At 34.9% G+C, this 24904-nt stretch overlaps 3 protein-coding genes across 5 annotated transcripts; 1 reads left to right on the top strand and 2 right to left on the bottom strand.

Annotated features, from left to right (window-relative positions):
* The first annotated feature begins 271 nt into the window (after positions 1-271).
* On the top strand, positions 272-2059 carry LOC107794654 (14-3-3-like protein A). Its single transcript, NM_001325590.1, is given in 4 exon segments — positions 272-806; positions 1326-1448; positions 1562-1678; positions 1773-2059. Coding segments are annotated over 4 exon segments (768 nt in total). The 5' UTR covers positions 272-332; the 3' UTR covers positions 1827-2059.
* A 4450-nt stretch (positions 2060-6509) lies between these two features.
* On the bottom strand, positions 6510-12747 carry LOC107794653 (uncharacterized). Its single transcript, XM_016617168.2, has 2 exons — positions 8890-12747; positions 6510-8718 (listed from the first exon to the last, which is right to left on the bottom strand). Exons 1-2 carry the CDS (start codon positions 11942-11944, stop codon positions 8372-8374), a joined length of 3402 nt encoding a protein of 1133 aa, XP_016472654.1. The 5' UTR covers positions 11945-12747; the 3' UTR covers positions 6510-8371.
* Positions 11770-18607, bottom strand: LOC107794652 (uncharacterized). Of its 3 annotated transcripts, XM_075233550.1 has the most exons (4): positions 18292-18607; positions 13628-17950; positions 13120-13484; positions 11770-11904 (listed from the first exon to the last, which is right to left on the bottom strand). In XM_075233550.1, exons 2-3 carry the CDS (start codon positions 16683-16685, stop codon positions 13138-13140), a joined length of 3405 nt encoding a protein of 1134 aa, XP_075089651.1. In that variant the 5' UTR covers positions 16686-17950; positions 18292-18607; the 3' UTR covers positions 11770-11904; positions 13120-13137. The 3 variants fall into 3 exon arrangements, with proteins under 3 accessions (XP_075089651.1, XP_075089650.1, XP_016472653.2); XM_075233549.1 differs by lacking the exon at positions 11770-11904 and having other exon boundaries at positions 12881-13484; positions 18292-18606; XM_016617167.2 differs by lacking the exon at positions 11770-11904 and having other exon boundaries at positions 12881-13484; positions 13628-18606.
* Between the last annotated feature and the right edge of the window lie 6297 nt (positions 18608-24904).

Consider the following 24904-nt stretch of genomic DNA (forward strand, 5'->3'; position numbering starts at 1 on the left):
ACATATATAATACATAAATTATGCATATATTATACCTCCATCGGCTCTTTTTAGTTTATGTGGCTGGATAAGCGACTATTTTGATTAATTATTCTTATTTTTACAGCGGCTATAAAGTGTTATTTTTCCTTTTATCTTTCGGTCCTGTTAGGAGGCCCAAATGAAGCACTCCGAACCGGAAGCCCGGCCCACGAAGCCAAAATCTCCCCATTTACAGATGAATAAAACCAAAATGGGAAGGAGGAGAACCCCCAAAACTGCTCTCTTTCCGCATTCTCTCAACTTTCTCTTTCTAAAACTCTTCCTTTCTCTTTCTAGGACACAGACCATCAATGGCATCGCCACGCGAAGAGAACGTGTACCTGGCGAAGCTTGCTGAGCAAGCCGAACGCTACGAGGAGATGGTAGAATTTATGGAGAAAGTCGTCGGCGCCGGCGACGACGAACTCACCATCGAGGAACGCAACCTCCTCTCCGTCGCGTACAAAAACGTGATCGGAGCGAGGAGAGCGTCGTGGCGCATAATCTCATCGATTGAGCAGAAAGAGGAGAGTCGCGGTAACGAAGATCACGTGGCCTCCATTAAAACCTACAGATCTAAGATCGAATCTGAATTGACTTCGATCTGTAACGGTATCCTTAAGTTGCTCGATTCAAAACTCATTGGCACCGCTGCTACTGGTGACTCTAAGGTTTTCTATTTGAAAATGAAGGGAGATTATTACAGGTACTTGGCTGAGTTCAAAACCGGAGCTGAGAGAAAAGAAGCCGCCGAGAATACTCTTTCGGCTTACAAGTCGGCTCAGGTTAGGGTTTCATTCTGTATCATTTTGCTAATTTTGGAGAAAATTCTGATACAATTTCAGTTCTGCAAAAGAATGGCGATGTTGTCTGTGTCTCAAAATTAGAAATTGCATAGAAATCACAATTTTTATACTCCATAATTGAAATTTATCAAATGACATAGTCAATGGAAAGGATTTCTTATGCTAAACATTATACTCCCTAAGTTCCATTCTATGTGATGTTGTTTGACTAGGCACATGTTTAAGAAGGAAAGACTTTGAAACTTGTGGTCGAAAGCATGTCATAAGTATTTGTAGCTATAAATCATCTCATTAGTAGAAATGAGAAGTTAAATTGCTTTTAAATGTAAAAAGGTGCAGTTTTTTAGGACAAACTAAAAAAGGAAAGAGAGTGAGGTCAATTAGGACATGGAGTAAAATATATTGAAAGTTGTCATCAAAGGAGAAAAATTTATTGTGCTAAACAATGTAGTATTATATCGTGGAAGCATGAAGTTGACATATTTCTATCCTTTTCAGGATATTGCTAATGGTGAATTAGCCCCTACACATCCAATCCGATTGGGGCTAGCTCTCAATTTCTCAGTGTTTTACTATGAGATATTGAACTCTCCTGATCGTGCTTGTAATCTCGCCAAACAGGTAGTTAATTTATTGTATTTCTTATTTTAGAACATTCAAAGGACTTCTCTAAAAGAAAAAAAGATGTTTGGATCTATTTACTGATGTTCATGGTTTGTTCGGCTGTTTAACAGGCATTTGATGAGGCTATTGCGGAGCTTGGCACCCTGGGAGAGGAGTCCTACAAGGATAGCACTTTGATTATGCAACTTCTTCGTGATAACCTCACTTTGTGGACCTCAGATATGCAGGTAAGTTATTGTGTTCTCTTGTTTATGAGATTGATTTATTTGTTCTTCTTTGATAGTTCGGCTAATCCATATCTTGTTGGCTTCTCTTCTTCAGGATGATGGAACTGATGAGATCAAAGAACCATCAAAAGCAGAGGAGCAGCAGTAATGTGAGTGAAGCCTCTTTGCTTAGGATTGAAATCCTATGGACTTTGCTCATTGATCGAAATTTGCTGTTTGTGTAGTTCTGAATTCCCTGAATTGTAATACCTAAAAGCACTGTTTCTTGCCATTTGTTGTTTTCAGCAAAGATTATTTTTTTCCGCAGTATTTCCCTTGTATTTGGATGCTCCGGTGAAACTCTCTTATTTTCGTGGAAATGAATTCTTGTTTTTACGGAGCAAATTATCATTTTGTATTTCCATTTTCTCTAAGGAATGGGGGAATTGCTGATTTGATCTCCCTTTTAATTCAGCATTTTGATTGCCTACTCCATCTTGTATTCACATGGATATGTGCTTAGTGACTTTGTATCAAGTCAAGATTGAATTTTCTTGAGACACATCCTTTATGTTGCATTAACATACTCTCCTCAGATAGTACTACCAAATAACATCCCATCTGTCCAAATTGTACTTTTTCTTTTGTTATTTGGTAGTATTCACAATTAGTGTAGGATAGATCTATGTAACAATCCTTGGGAAGAACTTTTTGCTCTGTTTCTTGGTTGGCAAATCTCTGGCTGTTGATTTCTGGTTTCTATCTGCCCCACTTTAAAATGTTTCCGTGCATAATGTGCACAATTGTGCTGTCATTTTACCTAATAAAAGGAGTCCCATCATGGCCCTTGCCTTGTTCATTGAATAAAGTTTTTTGTCGGGGCGGCAACATCTCATTGGCTAGATGTCTGGTTCAGTCAAGATTCTCTGATGAATTTTGGGTTTGAAATTTGAAACTTCAAATGCTAATGCTGGTAACAGTATTAGAGATTTTTTAGTACCAAACTCTGATAGACTGCTCTTTATCTTCTAGTAAATATATGAAAGTGTTTCCAGCATCAGCACTCAGAAACTTTGTTTTGCCAAAGGCAAAATAATACGTGATACTAGCCAGTACTTGAATTGATATGTTAAAAGCGTTCTTCTTGATGATTAAAGCTGGCACTTGCACCTTTTCCAAACTTTATAGTTCGATTCACGTGACTTGCAAACCTAATGTTAGGATTCTTAACTGAACAGTTTAATCCACAAGTCATCTGGTAGAATGCATTAGAGAAAATAATGCATGCATTAGCTTTTGGTATTACTAATCTCCTGTTTTGTACACTTTTTCAATCTATGTATTACTAATGCAAGTATTAGTTATACAACCTATTTGGTATTATCCTATGTATAAGACTACATAGGGCCCCCGCCCTGGTTCAAATACCATTTTATCCTACCTCGCTCACCGCCCCTCAGGCCTGTCTCGCGAAGATCTTCGATCCGAACCTTCGCATCTACTCTCTCTTAGAGGACTAATTTCAGAATACATCACATCTCTAGGGTTAACCCTGTCTATCGCCCTTCTTGTGGCTTTTAGGGCTGGACAGGCCAGAAATCTAAATTCCATTAATATGGGGAATAAGCTCAATCAATTGACTATAGATACGCTAAAACCACGGTATTAGCAAATACCAAGGCTATTAATGCATGCATCAGCATTGTTTAAGACAAAATTGTTCTTAAAGTCCCTTAAAGCTAAAGAATATGAAGGGCATTTTTGTAAACAATTAATTTTCTTAAAAATTATGCAATTTATTTTAATTTTTAATATACTACATCAAATAGTGGATAAGAAATAATCTCTGCATAACTAATGCTTGCATTGCTAATTCATGCATTATTAATACACCTTATTCAACACTATTCTGATAAATCCTGCCAAACGACCCCCAAGTGCTTCATTGGCTACCAGTTTTGTTGTTTGGGTCGTTGATGTCTTCTCCAATATGCAGATATGTGGGAATACAGAATTTTGGAGCGCCTTTGAATGTGAACTTGTGCTTGGTTGACTTGCAGAGTTGCAGTTATCTAAAGCTGTCCTTTGACCCTTACAAAAGGGCATTGAATGGGTTGACACAATGTAAAAAAAGAAAAGAATTGGCACTGATTAATTCTTTGAGGGGTCGTTTGGTATGAGGCATTAGGTAGGATGTAGGATAAAACGTGGGATTAAATTTATACCTTGTTTGGTTGGAGGTATAAATTTATTGATAAATTTATACCTCCAACCAAACAAGGTATAAATTTAATCTACATCTTATGCCATCAAATGTGGGATTATTTTATTCCATATTTCAAGTGATATAAATTAATACAAGAATTATAATCCCACGATAATTTAGTTCGCGTACCTAAGTTCTAAATGTCAAGTGGGTCTAGGTTTTAATCCATACTTTGCAGCAGGTTGATTCCTTCTCAAATACCACATATATGAAGGTGGGCAACTTAAAAAATGAAAACATCAACTTTAAGTTTATGCGTTGATGGTGTAAAAGATTTAGACAACCAAGTCTAACGACAATAACAAACAATTCTCTCTATATAATTTCTGATGGCAATAAGGGAATATAATTAAACTATTACGACTATTTAGTAACACTTATAGATTATAGAAGATGGCTCTTGGGTCGGCCGAGGTCCATCAACTAATCCAGACACAAAATGATAACATAAGGGAAAATGATATTGTATAGTCGCTCTCAAAATAATAGTCGAATATATATATATCAATTCTGTATGTTATATACAAAAATTATACAAATTTTATATATTTTTTGACTAGCGAATATAAATAATATTTGGCACGGGATAAAAGTGAAAATTCCATGACATAAATGATCTACTCGTCCTTGGTACTGAAATTAAGATGGGTTAAGTGTTTTTGGTTTAGATCGATCTCTTAGAATAGATATTTAGGTGATGTTGGTGTTCTTAGATGTTTTCAATAATTCTCCAATTACTACTGAAAAAAATTTCTTGGATCCTTCCAATTATTTGTACTTTGTTTGCAGCTCAATCCAGCTCAGCTTTGTGCTGGATAGCATTTTAAAAATTAACTACAAGTGAGAATGATATATTCAAAATTTTGGCTGTTTGATAGCCCATGTGAACAGCAAGACACAAAGTACATTCATATAAAATTTTGTTGCAGAGAAACTTGTTATTCTAATTAGCACCTACATCAATATTTGAGTTCAAAAACTCAAGTGGGCGGAGCCAGAATTTCAACTTTATGAGTTTTGCATTTAATAACGATGACTTCAAGTATTAATGATTGAGTTCTAAAATTTAATATTTTTACATATTTAATGAATTTCTTAATAGATGTACTATTTGAACAAAATCTATTGGGTTCCGCTAATGCTTCTGCCTCCGCCCTTGCAAGTATGGATATATGACCAATGCAGATAAAGTAATTTTATTTATTAATATTTAGGCAAAAGAAAAGAAATCACTAAATTTTTTTTCCTTTGTTAGGATCCGGATCATGGTCTTCCACGATCTTGATTCCAGCTTTATCGACTATTAACTATTAGGCCACATTGTTTGGTCCCATGGCACGAACCTTTTTCTTCTCCACTCAGTCCATTTCAAGATCTCAATAATATACTGGAGTGTCTGGACTACTCTGCTATGTTCAGGCAATCAACTTCAAATAAAAATTTAAAGCCAGAGGTTTCGGGTTCGAGCCTTGGTTATAGAATCGCTTTTGTTAGGGAGCGTTTATCTCCCAATGTGGAACTTCTCGGCGCGAATCCGGATTTAGCCGGGCCCCAATGCGGATATCGGACACCGGATGGGAAACTAAAAAGGGACATTGAACAAATGTTTACACTTAGATCTCATGGATTTCAAATACAAGCAGAACCTATTAAGATTTTAATTAATTTTGTTTTCAGGAAACAAAAAGGAGCTAATACTGAAGAGTAAAGGAAAAGATGAATGCAATAAGCACAACCACTTTGCTCTCAGGTTTGATCTTTTTATGTTAATTAAGTAACAAAGTGATTTGGTGCGATTATGTGCGGTAAATTACTTGCTTATACACAAATAGTTTACTACAAGATTTATAGCACATGTAAACTATGAAAACAGAGAGGTCTTTCAGAAACATCTGGCAATATAGTTTACTACAGAAGCATCCTGGGAAATATGGAGATCAAGGTGTCGCGCAGACTGCAGAGGCGGATCTAGAATTTTCTAGAACATAATGCATCACTAAAGAAAGGAAAAAAAAAGTATTTAGTGGAAATTGATCCCTCTTCCTTTGGATAAATAATTCCAACATTCAAAGGTGTCGTGCTAAATTCGGAACCGAAAGAACCTATGTCAAGTGGTCTCTATCTTTCATTATTGTTCAGCTAATGAACCATTTCTTCTGCAACATGAAAACAGCAAGAATAACATACCCAATATAATCTTACAAGTGAGGTATGAGGAGGATAGTGTGTATGCATACCTTATTCTTATCCCGTGGAGGTAGAGAGGCTATTTCCGAAGACCCTCAGCTGGGGCGTATGTAGCTTAAGAGGTATGGGTTCACGTGAACTCATACTTCTTTTCTTAATTAAACTATAATAATGTTATATTTCTTTAAAATTACTTAAATATATGTGTGTGCACCCATGCTCAAAGACTCCTAATATTATAATAATTATTGTATGCACCGCTACAAGTGAACTCACAGCTCAAATCCCACGAAATATATGAAAATTACTAAAATTTCAAAAAGAATATAATTTTGAACCTATAATTTCAAAAGTGTAGTGGATTCATGGTAAAACGATACTAAAGTTAAACCCGTCAAATATAAAATCTAGATCCATTTAGATATGAAATTACAACATGAAAGAATACAACAATCTCAAGTACACACAGTAAGTACTGGACAAGTAGTAGGGACAACTTCATTAAGAAACTTGGTTTAGAAAAAGCAACAAATTAACTTGCAGGCTGCAGCTCTGCTGGGAGGGGGAGTTTTAGCTTAACTGGTAAAGTTGTTGTCATGTGACTAGGAGGTCACGGGTTCAAGCCGTGGAAACAGTCTCTTGCAGAAATGCTGGATAATGCCGCGTACAATAGACCCTTGTGATACAATCCTTCTCCGGGCCCCGCGCATAGCGGGAACTTAGCGCACCGAAGTTCTTTTTCTTTTGGAAATTGGCCTGTTCTTCCTCTTGAAAAAGATTGATATCCACAACTTCCATCATTGTCCTGGGAAATGCTCGTCTTATCCACTGCCTCAGGCCAAAATCTTTGTATATCTGAATTGTCATAATATTTATAATACGGAGAATAGAAGATTGTTGAGATTTTTGTCCTGAACTTAGGAATATAGCAACATCCTCACACCTATCCCTCCTCCTAACTTTCCAAATGGAAAACTGATAAAATACTAAAAAATAGGGTGATCGATTAAAAATTTGAGTTTAAGTTCTATGCACAGACGTGAATAAAATATTGAATCACTGGGTCTAACTGATGTTCCTCTATATGTCCTTTCTAAGTGCATTTCCACTTCTGCGGCTAAAGTGACTGCCTAAAGAATCAAGCACTATTGTTTTTTTCTCTCTAAATTTGAGTATCCTGACTCATCTTATATGTTCCCCAATGCAACATCTTCATATTGTTGGGACAGTAACTCCTTGTTGTCGAGGAGCAACCCCATTTTTCACCTTGAATTGATCAAAATATGCGAAATTTCTTACTTCCGTGGAGGATTAGATCCTATAATTGGGGTCCTGGGAAAAATGGCGACCATTCTCAAGAACCAAAAAAACTGAGCTAGAGGAAAGCCCTATGAGTCACTAAAACGACGGCAGAAGTGCCTTTTTTATATCAATAGAGGGAGCAAAAAACGGGCTTTGCTCCCCATTACAATATGAAGAAAGAAATAAGGGTGGAAGTTTAGACCACTCACAGTAGTTCTACCTATAGAAAGAATCATGCTGAAGGGGTTTCTTGATTACTTTGATGTGAGAATTTAAATATTCCCTCCCAAAAAATAATGCACAAATATTATTTTTTCCGCTAACACATTGAGTTAAAAAAAGGTTATTAAATTATTGAATGAAAAGGAATAAACTACAGCAACAACAACAACCCTAAAATAATCCCACCAGTGGGGTCTGGGGAGGGTAGAATGAACGCAGACCTTACCCCTACCCGGAGGGTTAGAGAGGAAAAAGGAATAAACTAATGAATCAAAAATAAGTATTAGAGGCGATAAGAGGTGGAAAAGATATTTCCAAGCTTGCAAGCAGAAAGCCAAACAGAGCAGCTAAACACCTTCATAATATTTCTCGATTTAATGCTGGTTCAAGCATTCAAACCATAATTACTATTAAAAAGAGGTAAAACTGGTTCAAAACCACTCAAATATGAAATTTACAACATGAGGGAATTCAACACTCAAAAGTACAAACAGTACATGACACCAAAGTAGTACGGACGACTATATTAAAGAAATCAACAACAACAATCACAGTATATTTCCACAAGTAGGGTCTGGGAAGGTTAGTGTGTACGCAGGCCTTACCCTACCTAGTGAAGGTAGAGATGTAGTTCCCAATAGACCCTCGGCTCAGAAATATTAAAGAAATCAGGTAAACAAAAAGCAGCATATTAACTTGCAGCTCAGAAAGCACACCACCTTAAGAGATGCTAACTTCTATGTTGCCAAAAATGTGTTCTTGATTTTGTGAAGCCTCTTGACTACATCTTTCATGGCTATCCTTGATTCTGGCCTTTCGTTTGTGCAGTCCAAAGCCAATTGTATCATGGACGCTATGCAAATTTCACTTTTAGAATTGACCTGTTCTTCCTCAAGAAAAAGATTGGCATCCACAGCTTCCATCATTGTCCCTGAAAATGCTCGTTTTATCCACTCCCTTAAGCCAAGATTTTCATTAAATATCTCTTCATCTGTTGGCCTTCTTTTTGCCAGAACCTCCATCAACATGATTCCATAGCTGTAAACATCACCGCTAGTGGACACTATTCCCTCCGAGCCATATTCTTAAAAGAACGAAAATGAAAAAGAATTACTCATCCGATATAACAATAATTATGTAGTAACAAGTACTTGCTTTTTATTTATTTAGAGAATCCGGAAGTACTTAATTTTGATAAGACTAAGTCAAAGAGAAAGGATTTATGATAAGTGAGAAAAGAAAGAGACAAGTATACCTGGTGCAATGTAACCAAGAGTGCCCAATGTCTCGGTGTGTGCCATGGATTTGCTTACCGCTAAAATTTTAGAGATGCCAAAATCACCAACATGAGCCACCATATCTTCATCCAAAAGAACATTGGCTGGCTTTATGTCGCAATGAACTATCGGAGTGTCATGAAAATGATGTAGATATTCAATTGCCACTGCCACATCAAGCATTATGGTGACTCTTTGAAGAAGGTTCAAGTGGCATTCTTCTCTGTACAACCAATTATCAAGACTTCCATTGGACATATATTGCAGAACGAAGGCTCTTATGTGTTCGCTAGAGCAAGTAGTGATAACCGTGACGAGATTTCTGTGCCGAACATTTCTCACTACTTCACATTCAGTATCAAACCTTTTGCATGCTTCCTCATTTTGTAAATCCAGAACCTTCATTGCCACCACAATTCCACTGGATAATGTCCCTTTGTACACAGAACCAGAACTTCCCACACCAATTAAATTTGATCCATCAAAATTATTTGTTGCTCGCTGAATCTCGTGATAGGAAACTAATTGATGAGTTTTGATCTCCGGTACCTTTTCGACATCTTTAGACTTCCCTTTCTTCTGTCGTTTCCCTATCCAAATTGAAGCCAACAGGAACATTAGAAAAGATGAAATAACCACTGGAATAACGACTTTTAGCAGAAGCTTCTTAGAGTTTGATTGTCGTCCAGAATTAGTGATAGGGCAAGCAGGAACCCCCAGTACTTGCATTCCACATAGACCACTGTTCCCTAGGAAAGATTGCGAAGTGAAATTTGCAAATACGCCACCACTGGGTATTTCACCTTCTAAATCATTGAATGAAACATTGATACTTATAAGGTGTGATAGTTTTTCCAATGATTTAGGAATAGTGCCTGACAAGGCATTAAAAGACAAATCCAAAAATTCCAAGCCTATCAAGTTGGCAAAGGATAATGGAATTGGGCCTGAAAATGAATTGTTCGATAGGTTAAGAGACTTCAAGTTTTGGAGCTCTCCACATTCGCTTGGTATCATGCCCCAAAAGTGGTTACTAGAAAAATCTAGTTCTACAATGGCTTTCAGTTCTCCAATGTCAGGTGGAACTTCTCCCTCTATAGAATTTTCTGATATGTTTAGATAGAGAAGTCTACTCATCTTCCAAATGCTCAAAGGAAGCTTTGATGAAAAGTTGTTAGAATCCACATAAAGTTGTTGTAGCATGCTAAGATTCCCTATACATTCTGGAATTAACCCAAAGAGCTCATTATCATTCAGAGTTAATCGAACCAAATTAGATAAATGACATACTGCCTCTACGATATGCCCTTGTAATTTATTTTTAGTGAGAAATAACCCTTGGAGCTGTGTAAGCTTACTAACCTCAGAAGGAATACTTCCCGTCAAGTTGTTTTCTTCAAAGTCTAGGCCTAATAGACCGCTTATGTTGCCTATACCTGTGGGAATGAGGCCGTTGATGTGTGCATCTGACATATGAAAATTTTCTATAGTAGATGAAAGATTTCCAATAGCATCAGGCAGAACACCATTCAATGGATTGGAACCGACGTATAGATATCGCAACATTCTGCAGTCCACCAAAGAATTGAAGAATCGCAACTCATGTTCACCTGGTTCATTGACAAGTTGATTACCCCACAGCAGCAGATTTTTCAACCCACGAAAATTTCCCAAATTAGTAGGAATACTGCCTCTGAGATAGTTCCCGGATAGTTCTAATGTCTCAAGCTTGGAAGCATTTGTGATGTACGGAGGAATTTCCCCTTCGAGCTGATTTTGTGCCAAGAAAAGTTCTTGAAGGTTCGGAAGATGAAGACCTGTAGTGGCTGGAATTCTCCCCGAGAGTTTGTTGAAACTGAAAAAAATAGTCTCCAAAGAAGATATGTTGAAAATAGCCTCTGGGATTTCGCCAGTAAGATTATAATTTTCCTGAAAATATAACAGCCTCAAGTTTGATAGTTTCCCTAACTCTGGAGGAATTAGCCCCTCCATGTGATTGTTTGGACAACTAAGATATTGCAGAGCGGTAATATTTCCCAATGAAGTAGGAATAACACCATTTATTTTATTAAATCCAATAAAGAACATCTCAAGCTTGGCTAAACATCCAATATTTCTGGGTATTTCTCCAGCTATGTTGTTGAAAGATATGGACAAAATTCTGAGCTCTGTGAGCTGACAAATGTTGGAAGGAATATAACCGGAAATCAGATTGTAAGATATACTTAACTCCTCCAGATTTGACAAACTATTCCCTTCATCAAGCAAGAGAGGACCAGAAAGCCTATTGATTCCCAGAGCTGCTGCAATTAGCGACGAGATTTTAAACATTGTTGCAGGAATGGAACCTGTTAACTGATTATCGTACAAGGACAACACTGCAAGTTGGCTCAGATTACCAATCTCCTTTGGAATGTTGCCGCTGATTTTATTCCCAGACAAACTGAGGTTCATCAATTTTGTGGCGTTTCCAACAGTAGGAGGGATCATACCCGTGAGGCTATTGTTCATGAGATCCAAGACTTTGAGTTCTGGTACATACCATGGCCCATTCCACATTTCACCATTGAGTTCATTGAAAGCCAAAGAAACTTTTTCAACTCTCTGGTGTTGGAAAAGATTTCTTGGAATACTTCCTTGGAGCTGATTGTTTTGAATATCAATCACTCGCAAGCGAGGTAAGTTGCCAAGGCCATAAGGAATGCCACCATGGAAGAAGTTGTTCCCAAGATTGAGCTCTCTGAGAAAGGACAAATTAGCCAAAGATGGAGAAATTGTGCCTTGAAGTTTCAAATTAGGAAGGGTCAAGGCTACAACCCTTTGCCTTCTTGAACTGCACGTGACACCGAACCACGAGCAAAAAGAAGTATTGCTAGTCCAGTTCTTGGCCAGGAAGAGACTTGGACTTGTAACAAGATTTTGGAAAGCTAAAAGAGCTTCTTGGTCTGTCTCATTTGAAGGAGCAGCTGATATAAAAACTGAGTAGTATTGAACTAGAAAGAGAAGAATCAATAAGAAAATGTGCTTCTCCATATGCACTTGGAAACAGATTTGTTTGGTTTCCAAAGTTAACTTACTCCATTATATAGAGCACCAAGAATGAAAAAAATAAGAAAGAAAGTAAGGAATGGAAAAGGATAGTGGATAAATAGCATATACAAATGATAGTAATTAACTTACGGTCAGAATGAGAAAGTTGATTAACAGCTGACTCAACTTAGATTATTTCCACAAAACAGAAGATAAGGTGTTATCTCGTACTAGAAGGAACTAAAATTAAACTAAATACAATTAGTATAAGCAAGCTATTATCATATTACTCACGCATATGCTTGTATCCACAACCTTGGATTGGCTATTTAAAAAATGCTTTTCAGAAGTTTTTCCAAATTTAAATACAACACATTATAGATGTGGAATATCTCGACCTCTTGACTTGACTATTTGCAGTTAATAAATTCCAAATTTAAGTTATCAATTTTACTCATATAATATGCCTTATTCACCTAACCAGCATATAAACAATGGATAATCAATACCTTTCCCAATGGAAAACTGATAAAATACTGAAAAAACAGGGTGATCAATTAAAAATTTGAGTTTAAGTTCTATCTGGGTCTAACTGATGTTCCTCTATATGTCCCAAAGAATCAAGCATTATTGTTTCTATTTTCTGAATTTGAGTATCCGGACTCATCTTATATGTTTCCCAATGCAACATCTTCATATTGTTGGGACAGTAACTCCTTGTTCTCAAGTGCTGAAGGGATTTCTTGATTACTTGGATGTGAGAATTTAAATATTCCTTCCCAAAAGATAATGCACAAATACTATTTTTTTCCACTAACAAAAAGTTTATTAAATTATTGAATAGAAAGGAATAAACTAATATATCAAAAATAAGAATTAGAGGCAATAAGAGGTGGGAGACATATTTCCAAGCTTGCAAACAGAAAGCCAAACAGAGCAGCTAAACACCTTCATAATATGTCTTGATTTAATGCTGGTTCAAGCACTCAAACCACAATTACTATTAAAAAGAGGTAAAACTGGTTCAAAATCACTCAAATATGAAACTTACAACATGAGGGAATTCAACACTCAAAATTAAGAACTGTACATGACTCCAAGTAGTACGGACGACTATATTAAAGATATCAGGTAACTAAAAAGTAACATATTAACTTGCAGCTCAGAAAGCACACCACCTTAAGAGATGCTAACTTCTATGTTGCCAAAAATGTGTTCTTGATTTTGTGAAGCCTCTTGACTACATCTTTCATGGCTATCCTTGATTCTGGCCTTTCGTTTGTGCAGTCCAAAGCCAATTGTATCATGGACGCTATGCAAATTTCACTTTTAGAATTGACCTGTTCTTCCTCAAGAAAAAGATTGGCATCCACAGCTTCCATCATTGTCCCTGAAAATGCTCGTTTTATCCACTCCCTTAAGCCAAGATTTTCATTGAATACCTCTTCATCTGTTGGCCTTCTTTTCGCCAGAACCTCCATCAACATGATTCCATAGCTGTAAACATCACCACTAGTGGACACTATTCCCTCCGAGCCATATTCTTAAAAGAATGAAAATAAATAGAATAAATCATTCCAAATATAACAATAGTTCTGTACTAACAAGAACTTGCTGTTTATTTAGTTCTAGAATTCGAAGGGCTTAATTTTAATAAGAGAAAATCAAAGAACGAGACTAGTATACCTGGTGCAATATAACCAAGAGTGCCTAATGTCTCGGTATGAGCCATGGACTTGCTTACAGCCAAAATTTTGGAGATGCCAAAATCACTAACATATGCCACCATTTCGTCATCCAAAAGAACGTTGGCTGGCTTTAGGTCACAATGTACTATGGGGGTGTGATGACCGTGATGTAGGTATTCAACTGCCAAAGCCACATCAAGCATTATGGTGACTCTTTGATGAAGGTTCAAGTGGTGATCTTCTTTGTACAACCAATTATCAAGACTTCCGTTGGACATATATTGCAGAACAAAGGCTCTTATGTATTCACTAGAACAAGTAGTAATCACCGGGACAAGATTTTTGTGCCGAACATTTCTCATCACTTCACATTCAGTATCAAACCTTTTGCATGCTTCCTCATTTTGTAAATCCAGAACCTTTATTGCCACCACAATTCCACTAGATAATGTGCCTTTGTACACAGAACCAGAACTTCCCACACCAATTAAATTTGATCCATCAAAATTATTTGTTGCTCGTTGAATCTCGAGATAAGAAACCAATTGATAAGTCCTGATCTCCGGTACCTTTTCCACATCTTTAGGCTTCCCTTTCTTCTTCTGTCGTTTCATTATCCAAATTGAAGCCAACAAGAATATTATAAAAGATGAAATAACCACCGGAGTAACGACTTTTAGCACAAGCTTCTTAGACCTTGATCGTTGTCCAGAATTAGTGATTGTGCAAGCAGAAACCCCCAGTACTTGCATTCCACATAGACCTTTGTTCCCTAGGAAAGATTGTGAAGTAGAATTTGCAAACACACCACCACTGGGTATTTCACCTTCTAAATCATTAAATGAAACATTGATACTTGCAAGGTGTGATAGGTTTTCCAATGACTTAGGAATACTACCAGACAAGGCATTTAAAGACAAATCCAGGAATACCAAGCTTATCAGGCTCGAAAAGGATAATGGAATTAAGCCCAAAAAGGAGTTGTTTGATAGGGAAAGATACAGCATGTTCTCGAGGTCCCCTATTCTACTTGGTATCATGCCTGAAAAGTGGTTGCCAGAAAGATCTATTGCTACAATGGCCTTCAGTTCTCCAATATCTGGTGGAACTTCTCCTTGTATGGAACTTCGTGACATGTTTAGTGTGAGAAGACTACTCATTTTCCAAAGGCTCAAAGGAAGCTTTGATAAAAAATTGTTAGACGCCAAATCAAGCTGTTGTAGCATGCTAAGATTTCCTATGCATTCTGGAATCACCCCAGATAGCTCATTTTCAGGCAAATGTAATACAACCAAATTAGATAAATCACATACTACATCTAGAATACGCCCCTGTAATTTATTGTTACTTAAAAATAGCCCTTGGAGTTTTTTAAGCCTACCAACCTCATAAGGAATACTTCCAATCAAGTTGTTGTCTTGAAAGTTTAGTTTCGTTAGTCCGCTCATGTTGCCTATACCTTTGGGGATGAGACCATTGATGTGTGCATCTGCTATATGAAATATTTCAATAGTAGACGAAAGATTCCCAATAGTACTGGGCAGAATGCCATTCAACAGATTGGAACCCACTGCTAGAGATCGCAACATCCTACAGTACACCAATGAATTTAAGAATTGTAGCTCATATTCACTTGGTTCATTGTTAAGTTGATTACCAAATAGGAATAATCCTCGCAGCTCACGAAGATTCCCCAAATTTGTAGGAATAGTGCCGGTGAGAAGGTTCATATCTAGCGCCAGTGCGTTAAGCTTGGAAGCATTTGTGATATACGGAGGAATTTCCCCTTCAAGCTGATTGTATGACAAGTAAATTCCTCTAAGGTTTGGAAGACGACGACCTGTAGTGGCTGGAATTCTTCCCGAGAGGTTGTTGAAACTGAAACCAACGAGTTCCAAAGAAGATATATTGAAAATAGCATCTGGAATTTGACCAATAAGATTATGATTTAGATCAAAGCTTAATTGCCTCAAATTGGATAGCTTCCCTAATTCTGGAGGAATTGGCCCCTGTAGACTATTGTTCATACCATTAAGATTTTGCAGAGTCGAAATATTGCCCAATGATGCAGGAATAGTCCCACTTGTTGGATTATAACCAATATAGAACTCCTCGAGATTGGCTAAACAACCAATATTTCTGGGTATTTCTCCATTTATGTTGTTGAAAGATATGGACAAAATTTTCAGCTCTGCAAGTTGGCAAATGTTGGAAGGAATGCGACCAGAAATTTGGTTGTAAGATACACCTAAAAACTCTAGATTTGACAAAATCTTCCCTTCATCAAGCAAGAGAGGACCAGAAAGGCTATTTCTTGCTAGAGATATGATAATTAATGAGGAGATATTAAACAGTGCTGCAGGAATGGAACCTGTTAATTGATTATCAAACAAGGATAACACTGCAAGCTGGCTCAGATTACCAATCTCCTTTGGAATGTTGCCGTTGATTCCATTCCCAGACAAACTTAAGTTCATCAATTTTGTAGAATTTCCAATAGAAGGAGGAATTATACCTATGAAGCTATTGTTCCAGAGATTTAAGACTCTGAGTTCTGGTACATACCATGGCCCCTTCCACATTTCACCACTGAGTTTATTTAAAGCCAATGATATTGTTTGAACTTTTTGGTGTTGAAATAGACTTGTTGGAATACTTCCTTGGAGTTGATTGTCTTGAATATCAATCACTCGCAAGCGAGGCAAGTGGCCAATGTCATAAGGTATGCTGCCATGGAAGAAGTTGTTCCTAAGATTGAGCTCTCTGAGAAACGACAAATTGGCCAAAGATGGGGAAATTGTGCCTTGAAGTTGCAAATTAGGAAGAGTCAAGGCCACAACTCTTTGCCTTTTTGAACTGCAAGTGACACCAAACCAAGAGCAAAAAGAAGTATTCTTGGTCCAGTTCTTGGCCAGAAAAGGACTAGGACTTGTAACAAGACTTTGGAAAGCTAGCAGAGCTTGTTGGTCTGTTTCATTTGAGGAAGCAGCCGATATAAAAATGGAGTAATATTGACATAGAAAGAGAAGAATCAATAAGAAAATGTGCTTCTCCATGCAGTTAATATGCACTTGTAAACTGGCTGCTTTAAAAGGATTTGGAAACTTGATTTGTGTAGTTGCCCAATTTACTCCATTTATATATGCTCTTTCATATGGTTTAGACTTCAGAACTAAGTGAACAGGAGCCTATTGTTTTCTAGTGAAGCTTAGATATCACCAATTTTTCCCTGACCACAACCTAAACAATAGCATGCATTATCTATTGCAGAATCTTAATAAACCAGCAGATAAAAAGAAAATTCAAATTTCCTTTTTGAAACAACAATAACAAACCCGGTGCAATCCCACAAGTGGGGTCTGGGGAGGGTAATATGTACGCAGACCTTCGGCTCACAAAAAAAAAACCATAGCACCAAGCGGTAACAACAACAAGATAGTAAGAAATCGAAACGAAAAGAACAAAAGGGTTTGCTGCCTTTGTTCTTTTTCGTTTTCGACGGCTTGAATTGATTCTTGAATTGTTGCAAGTCTTCCGACGATATCCATTTCAGTGTTGTTGGAATAAGTGTTACTGAAAGTATTTCTTTTTGACTTCTACGTCTCTCTTTGAAAATATACTAACACTAATACTCTCGACTACCTACTAGCAATTTTTGAAACAATAAAAAGAAAAACTATACTAGGTTTCTCTCTCACTTCTTCTTGGTGGATTTTCGCCTTCTCCTCAATTAAATGTATTCTAATTAGATAAGTGGATGTAAAAATAATACTCCTACTAATTTCAAACCATATTGCTTTTAAAATTTCTTTAAGAAGCTTTTCTGAATCAAATTCAATTCCATGTCATAGTAATCATGCTGAGGGTGTGGAGGTCGAGGATTAGGGTAGATGATTAGTAAGTAGTTGAGAGTTTCCCCCTTTCTTACCAGTAGTACTAGTAACACGCATGTACTTTCCCATTTCTCAGATTTATATTACATCATGTTGTTTAGTTTGTTTCAGTTATTGTATATTCCTGTTCTTACTATTTTGGTACTACTTATTCTTTATTCCCCTCTTCTTCTTATTCTTCTTCTCCTCCCTGAACCGAGGGTCTATTGGAAACAATCTCTCTACCTTTACTAGGTAGGGTTAAGGTCTGCGTACACACTACCCTATCCAGACCCCACATGTGGGAATATACTGGGTATGTTGTTGTTGTTGTTATCATAGCAATCACGCTGAAAATTCTCAACTTCTAGACTTGACAGATTCCACAAGTATCTTGGCATTAACTTCACAGAGCAATTGCCATTCTATTGCCCAAATCTTCACGGCAACTGCAAGAATTCAAACATATGTGTGGCTAAATAAAAGCTTCTTTTTTCAACAGATAATGTCACAGAAATTGGAATGAGAGAATGTTTAATATATCGAGAACACTTAATTACTTTCTTCTAAATAATTTTGTTCTATTCAGGAAAAACTTATCCAAAATTTTCCCCTTTTTATGTGGTGTATAATATACACATTATTGCAATGTCATCTCATTGAGGAATACATTGGCCAACTTTAAAAAGACAAGAAGACAAGTGAATTGCGGAAGCTAAAGGGAAATAAAGATGAGGAAATTGATTGACATACAAATCAAATTAAAGCACGAGGATTAGGGTCCACTTGCCTTGATAGTTTGACACAACTTGCAATTTTTTCCATAAATTAAAGAAGAAAAGTCAATAGAGGATCCGAACTCTATCCTTCTGCGCCACTCTTCGAGCTGCGAACAATGCCGATGCTTTTCCACTCATCGCTCTGCTCTGCTCTCTCTCTCTCTCTCTCTAGCCTCTCTCGCCTCAATCTATGAGCTGAGTTCTCCATTTTCTGTTCTCAGTCGCTAATCCCTTACGATTTGTAAAATTTATGTGTAGAAGTCGCCTTCATATAGGTCGCATTTACCGATGCGACTTATAATTTGTATTTCGAACGAGTTATAGTAATTGCACTTTATAAGTCACATTTTACTATTACGGTATATAACAACTTGTTTGTATGATTGTTACCCATTATATTGTATTGTATTATTACTTTATATAAGATATTTATTTTGATTGTTATTTAAATTTTATAATCTTGTATCGTTAAATCTGTGTCACTTTATGTAACGATCGATTTGGTGCGGTCGTGTTGTTACCTTATCTTTTTCTCTCAATTTTACCTTTTATTATTATTAAATAATTTTATTTTATCATTTACCCTACTTTTTTATATAACTAGTATCTGTACCCGCGCGTTGCGCGGAGAATATTAAATATAATTTTTATAAGAAAATATTGCTTGAAAAATATAGTAGACATAAAGGAGTTTGCAAATACTATTATTTTATGAACAGGTAAATCCACTGGATATTCATACAGTCAAGTCGTAAAAAAATATATGTATCCATTGAAAAATAGCTAGTGAGGAAAGCATTCATAAGAAAGTACTATCTTGGATAATTTGGCCACTCTCACAAATTTATTAGTACCATTTGAAAAGGCTATTTTTACTACATCATATGTTAGTACAAATTAATAAAGTTCCTCTTAAAGGCACAAAACAAAATCTCCTTCGATCCAGTTCCAACTGTCAAGCATTGATGCACTAGACGTTCGAATATCAGCCACTAAAAATAGAATAAGCTCTTCGTTAAGAAATTCAGTGTGTAAAATGTACTTTTCTTTCTAGTCTAGATGGATATGAGGCTGTAAAGTATAAAAAATAAAGAATGATGAGTCAAATTAGGAATATTTGCATGTATGCTAATCAAAATAAAATAAAAATATTAATGGTCCCAACCTCAAGTTTGTCTAAGTCAATTCTTTATTGCTTATATCCTCTTCTGACCGAAAGCAGGTTCTATGGATTCTCCATCTTACCGTGTTTCTAAAGGTCTTGAAAGTACTCATTTCCTTATTTTGAAGTACTTGTTCCCGACTCTTATCAAAGCAATAAAGAGAATAATAAGTAGAAAACCAAGTATGATGGTTTTATAAAATATTTGGTGTAAAATCTTGTAGTACTTAATGGACCAACCACTTTAATTGGCACCCAAACTCTATCTTCATGACTCATATCAGACATGGTATAATATAACAGTATCTTCACACTTGTGTAATTAGCATCAAAACGCCTTATAGTGACTGATCAAGCCATGAAATAATTATTTAGCTATAGAAGATACATATTATAAATAGGGATTTGAACTTAAAGATAAAAATATGTCCTCAGGTGAATTAAATTGATAAATTTTGTATGCATAATAGAAATAATACAATCAAACATAGCTGAGAAGAAGACTTCAGTCTAATCCAATCTGTTAGAAGTAGTTATTTAAAATCGGAGCTAAACACTTTCTCATCTATAGCAAAAATTTATCTTTTGATTTAAATTCAAAATTTTCTTATGTTTTTCCATTTCTAATTTATATTAGAGTTTTTATAAATTTTCTTTTGTTATTCTACTTCAACGTTATATTAAAAATTTTACTAACTTTGTCCTAAGGTTTAAAAGTATTTTATAATGCACGAAAATTCTCTTGAATATGAATTTAAAGAGAAAAGTAAAATTATAGATTCATAATCTACAAAAAAAAAAAAAAAGAATTTATTGAGTAACCAATATACCCCATGTTTAGTTAAACTTAAAGCGTCTATATTGAACATTTTACAAAATAAATTATTGTACCTTTTTAGATTGTGATTTAACATTTATATTGTGACGTACTCGTATATATGGTAAAAAATATTTTTCTTAGTTTTCTTTAATTCGTTATTCTTTCTTTATACTAAGGAATCACTCAACTAACCAGTATTGTGAAGGAATGCAGAAACACATTTTGTTGGTATCAGATAAATCATGACTAACAAAAAAAGGTGTCAAAATAAAGGACTCTCAGAATCAGTAGAAAATATTCCATACATGAATATAGTTCAAGGAAAATCAAGAAATCATAAGCTAATCAAGCAAAGAAAAATAAACGTACATAAAATATTTATTTATGTTGAAACCGATATTTAAAACCTATAAACACAAAATAAAATATCTTGCTTAGATGGGCAAGTTAATCAACAAAGAAAACATATAGTTTTCAAGCCTTCCATCAGCTTTCTTTCAAGAAATCATAAGCTAATCAAGCAAAAAAAAAAAAACGTACATCAAATATTTATTTATGCTGAAACCGATATTTAAAACCTATAAACACAAAATAAAATATCTTGGTTAGATGGGCAAGTAATCTACAAAGAAAACATATAGTTTTCAAGCCTTCCATCAGCTTTCTTCCCTCCCATGGAAAACAAACGCCATCATTCCATAGAAAATTTAGAAAGAAGATTTTTAAGAACCTATATAACAAAATTCTTAGAAAACTTAACTATTAAATAAAAAAAAAAACTACCACAACTGCTCAATAATCATCTGGCATATTATTAAGTTAAAACTTAACCATTTATAGGCATAACTGTAAATACTATAAAATTTAATTTACCTTTCAAAAATATTTCATGAGTATAAAATTGGAATAAAGAAGAAGAAATAGAGGACAACAGAAAAGAAGAAAGTAAAAAGAGAAGGAACACCAACAAAAAAAGGACATAAAAATGATAGAATTCTTCAATGACAAAATATTATTTACAATTCTATATTTGGATACTCAATCTCCTTCTTATAACCATGACCAAACAAAAGAAGAAGATAAGCAGGGGAAAAAAAGGGATTAGAGAAATGAAAATCATAAAAAAAATGTACAAAATTTATAAAGATTCTTACCAGCGCAAATCATTAATTTTACTTGTTTTTTGCTCCAAATTCTTTTCTAACCACGACCTGCTATACAAACCACTCCTTGTCCTAAATACAAATGTAAAATCTTAAGATTTTGGATTAAGCAACCAATCATTAACCAAGTTACAGTTTAATTTTTGTGTGTGTTCATTTAGTAGTCTCCAAAGTAGTTTAGCGAATGGAACAAAACTAACATTTATACTTTCCAAAGCAATTGTTTTAGTTACTATAACACGAAATAAAAGCAAAAATTACAAGTAATGGGAAATTAGAAGTGCATGCGAAAGAACAATTATACTGCAAAAATTGGAAGATATAATTATAGAAACCTCACGATGAAAAAGTGAAAAAAGAAAGATTTCCACATTCAGATCATCTTCATTGGTAAACTTCTTTTCCTTCGTTGATTTTTTCTCTACCTTGAGTGCCAATGTGATTGAAACTTGAGGCATTTGGAATTAAAAACATATGCTTTTGGTTGAAACGGCAAGTGAAAACATGAAGGCTTTGGCTTGAAATAGTACTTCAAGAGATTGTAACTGTTGCCTTGTCTATCTCTTTATTATTAGGAATTGTAACCGTAATTAAAGTAAACATGTAAAGATTTTGACTTGAAACAGTAGTTCAAGAAAATTGTAATTGTTGTCTTGTCCATCTTCTTATTACTAGGAGTTGTAACTATAATAATTAAACGTAAACTTTAAGATAATTGATTGATTATTCTTAACTAAAAATAATCTAATTTCCAATTCTAATGAATAAATAAAATAACTGCCCAACATGGGAGGCAGTATCCATTGTGAATAATTTGTTCCCCACGTTTGAAACCACGATCAAATCGTGGAGTTTTTTTTTTTTTTTTTTTTTTGCTTTATTACTATTTTTATGTAAAACGTTTTGCGATGAATTTTTAGGTTTATAATAATAATAAATTAAATAAAAAACTAATGAAAAATGTGGGAGTTTGGAATTGGAATAATTAATTTTTTTAGTTTTCAGTTTTAAAAAGTACTTTCCAAAAAACGTAGGACTCCATGATGTTAATAACTGAATTGGTTAATATTAAATTTGTAATTTTTCTATTTTAAAATTTTTTGAATCTCCAAAAGTATTGGAGTTTTGTCCTAAAATATGACATGTGTTGATATTTCATTTTGACACTTGGCATAATTTTTCTTTATAATATTGCAAGTTTATTCTTCATATTGCTGGCGTGATATCATGAAACGATGGCAAACAACACAATTTATCCAAACATTGTATTTATCAAACGATACAGTACAATACAATACAATACGATACAATACATTATAAAACGATACGTAACAACCATTCAAACAAGCTGTAAGTCTCATTTAAGTCGTATTCTAAATAACAATTTATGAGTCACATTACTCAAAAGTGATATATTAGTCACATTCCTCAAATGTATTATATAAACTAGGTAATTTATCCGCGCTTCGCGCGGTTATAAATGATCTCATTAAACTACAAATTATCCTTTTTTAATATCCAGTTCTTGAAAATTTCGAAAAGTAAATATACTAAGAATATCTCGAGAGCCTCTAAATTCTAATGAATAGTTGAAAAGGCCTTATCGATTTTGTCTTTTACATATTTCCCGATCGTAATGATTTAATTGCCTTCTCAATAATAATTGATCATTTATGAAATAATTAATAATCGGTTCTTCTTACTTTTGTGTACATGAAAAGTATAGAATTCGATTTTATGGTGTATGTCGTTCTCAACCACTTCATGATATGAAGGTTTGTAAAATTCGTCATTGAATAAGATTAATGGTGAGAGTAAATAATCTAAACCCGTTAATAAACAACAAAAAAATCTTTACTAAAAACTAAGTCAGCGATAATTTAGATTCAGAATTGCTTGGCACGTTATTCTTCTGTTAATCGTCACCCTTCAGGGTTTTTTAACCCTTTAGGTCATCCTCGGAATGATAGCATTAATTCTAGTGGAAGAATGCAAAAAGAAAAATTAGGAAATACCAGATTTAAAGAATATTTAGCAACTTCTTTTCCTGGATTGAAAAGAAAATCAATTCAAAATAGCATAGAAATTAAAATTTAAAGTTAATATTCAGAATTTAGGCCTTTGATCAGTTGTTCCAAAACAATTACATCACTTCCATTGCCAGACTCTATTAGACCCTAACTCCAAAGACATGTAGATTATAAAAAGAAATGATGCCAATGGTTTCGATAGAGGTTGTATTCTGAAACCTCTCCTTGAGACTCTTTCGTCGGTATTTGGCACAATTAAATGATCCTTGCAGGCTTTGTAAATCACCGCAACAGGAAACACGATGTAAGGAAACATACAAAGTTTTCAAGAAGACCTACATAAATATGTAAGAGGAGGATAAAATAATGTCTACCAAGTGAAACACAAAATAATGGGTAACAAATTAAATAATTTATTTAAACAATTGTACTCTAATCATACATATATGATATAACAGAGAGAGAGTAAAGAGATCATGAAAATTAAAAAAAATAACTCAATGTATTTTTATAATCTCCACTTTCAGGCATAAGATGAAAATTCCAAAACAGAAACAAAAGAATTCACATTCCTTGGCAACAAAGCTAGCAAATGAGGAAGACAAAGGTAGTCGAAACTCGAAAAGAGGCTCCATCTCCCTTGCAAATAATCTTCCACAAAAATGGTTGGTTCAGTGCTGTTAGAGGAAAGAGACTATTCATCCTCCAAATTCAGCAATGCAAGATTAACACTCAAGGATTCTATATTTGAGGCTGGAGAATTAAAATAGTAACGGTTACAAAAGACATTTAAGGTGTAATTATTTAAGAATGAATGAGAAAAGAAGGCAACGTTTGGGTTTTACCGTTTTTCTCATGTTTCATTTATTGACACGGAGAGACATGACTTTAGGCTTGTTAAAACAAAACAAATAAAGGAAAAAATGGTAAGAAACGTCGAAGTCTGAGAAAATAGATAAATGTGATTCTTGGCCTAAGAAGAGTGCCAAGTCACATCTTCCAATTTAACCTTTTTTATATATATAGATCGCATTCTGCAAACGATTATAAGTTGACATTTTTTTGCATTTTTTATTAGTAATGCATTTTATAACTTTTTTTTTTTCATTTTATAACTGGTATATATAAATTGTGTTTAAGCCAACATCATCTCCGAGACCGTCTATATTTCAGTTAACTAGAACGCTTGTATATCTTATTTCATATATGATTTTTGTATACTTTTGTAAATCTCACAAAAATTACATACTAGTGAAATTTTTTGCCTACTTATGGTCTTTATCCATTTCATTCTTATTTTTTCTTTTTCGGCTGTAGGTCCGGTTTCTTTTCTAAAGTAATATTGGGGGGTGTCTCTCCCGTACCTTCTTGAATTCTTTAATTCACTTGATTGAGAATGCCACCTATCACCTGACGTTAGTCTACACGTCACGCCATTTTTCCACTAAT

Source organism: Nicotiana tabacum, chromosome 16, assembly GCF_000715075.1.
Source record: "Nicotiana tabacum cultivar K326 chromosome 16, ASM71507v2, whole genome shotgun sequence".
Classification (NCBI taxonomy): Eukaryota; Viridiplantae; Streptophyta; class Magnoliopsida; order Solanales; family Solanaceae; genus Nicotiana; species Nicotiana tabacum.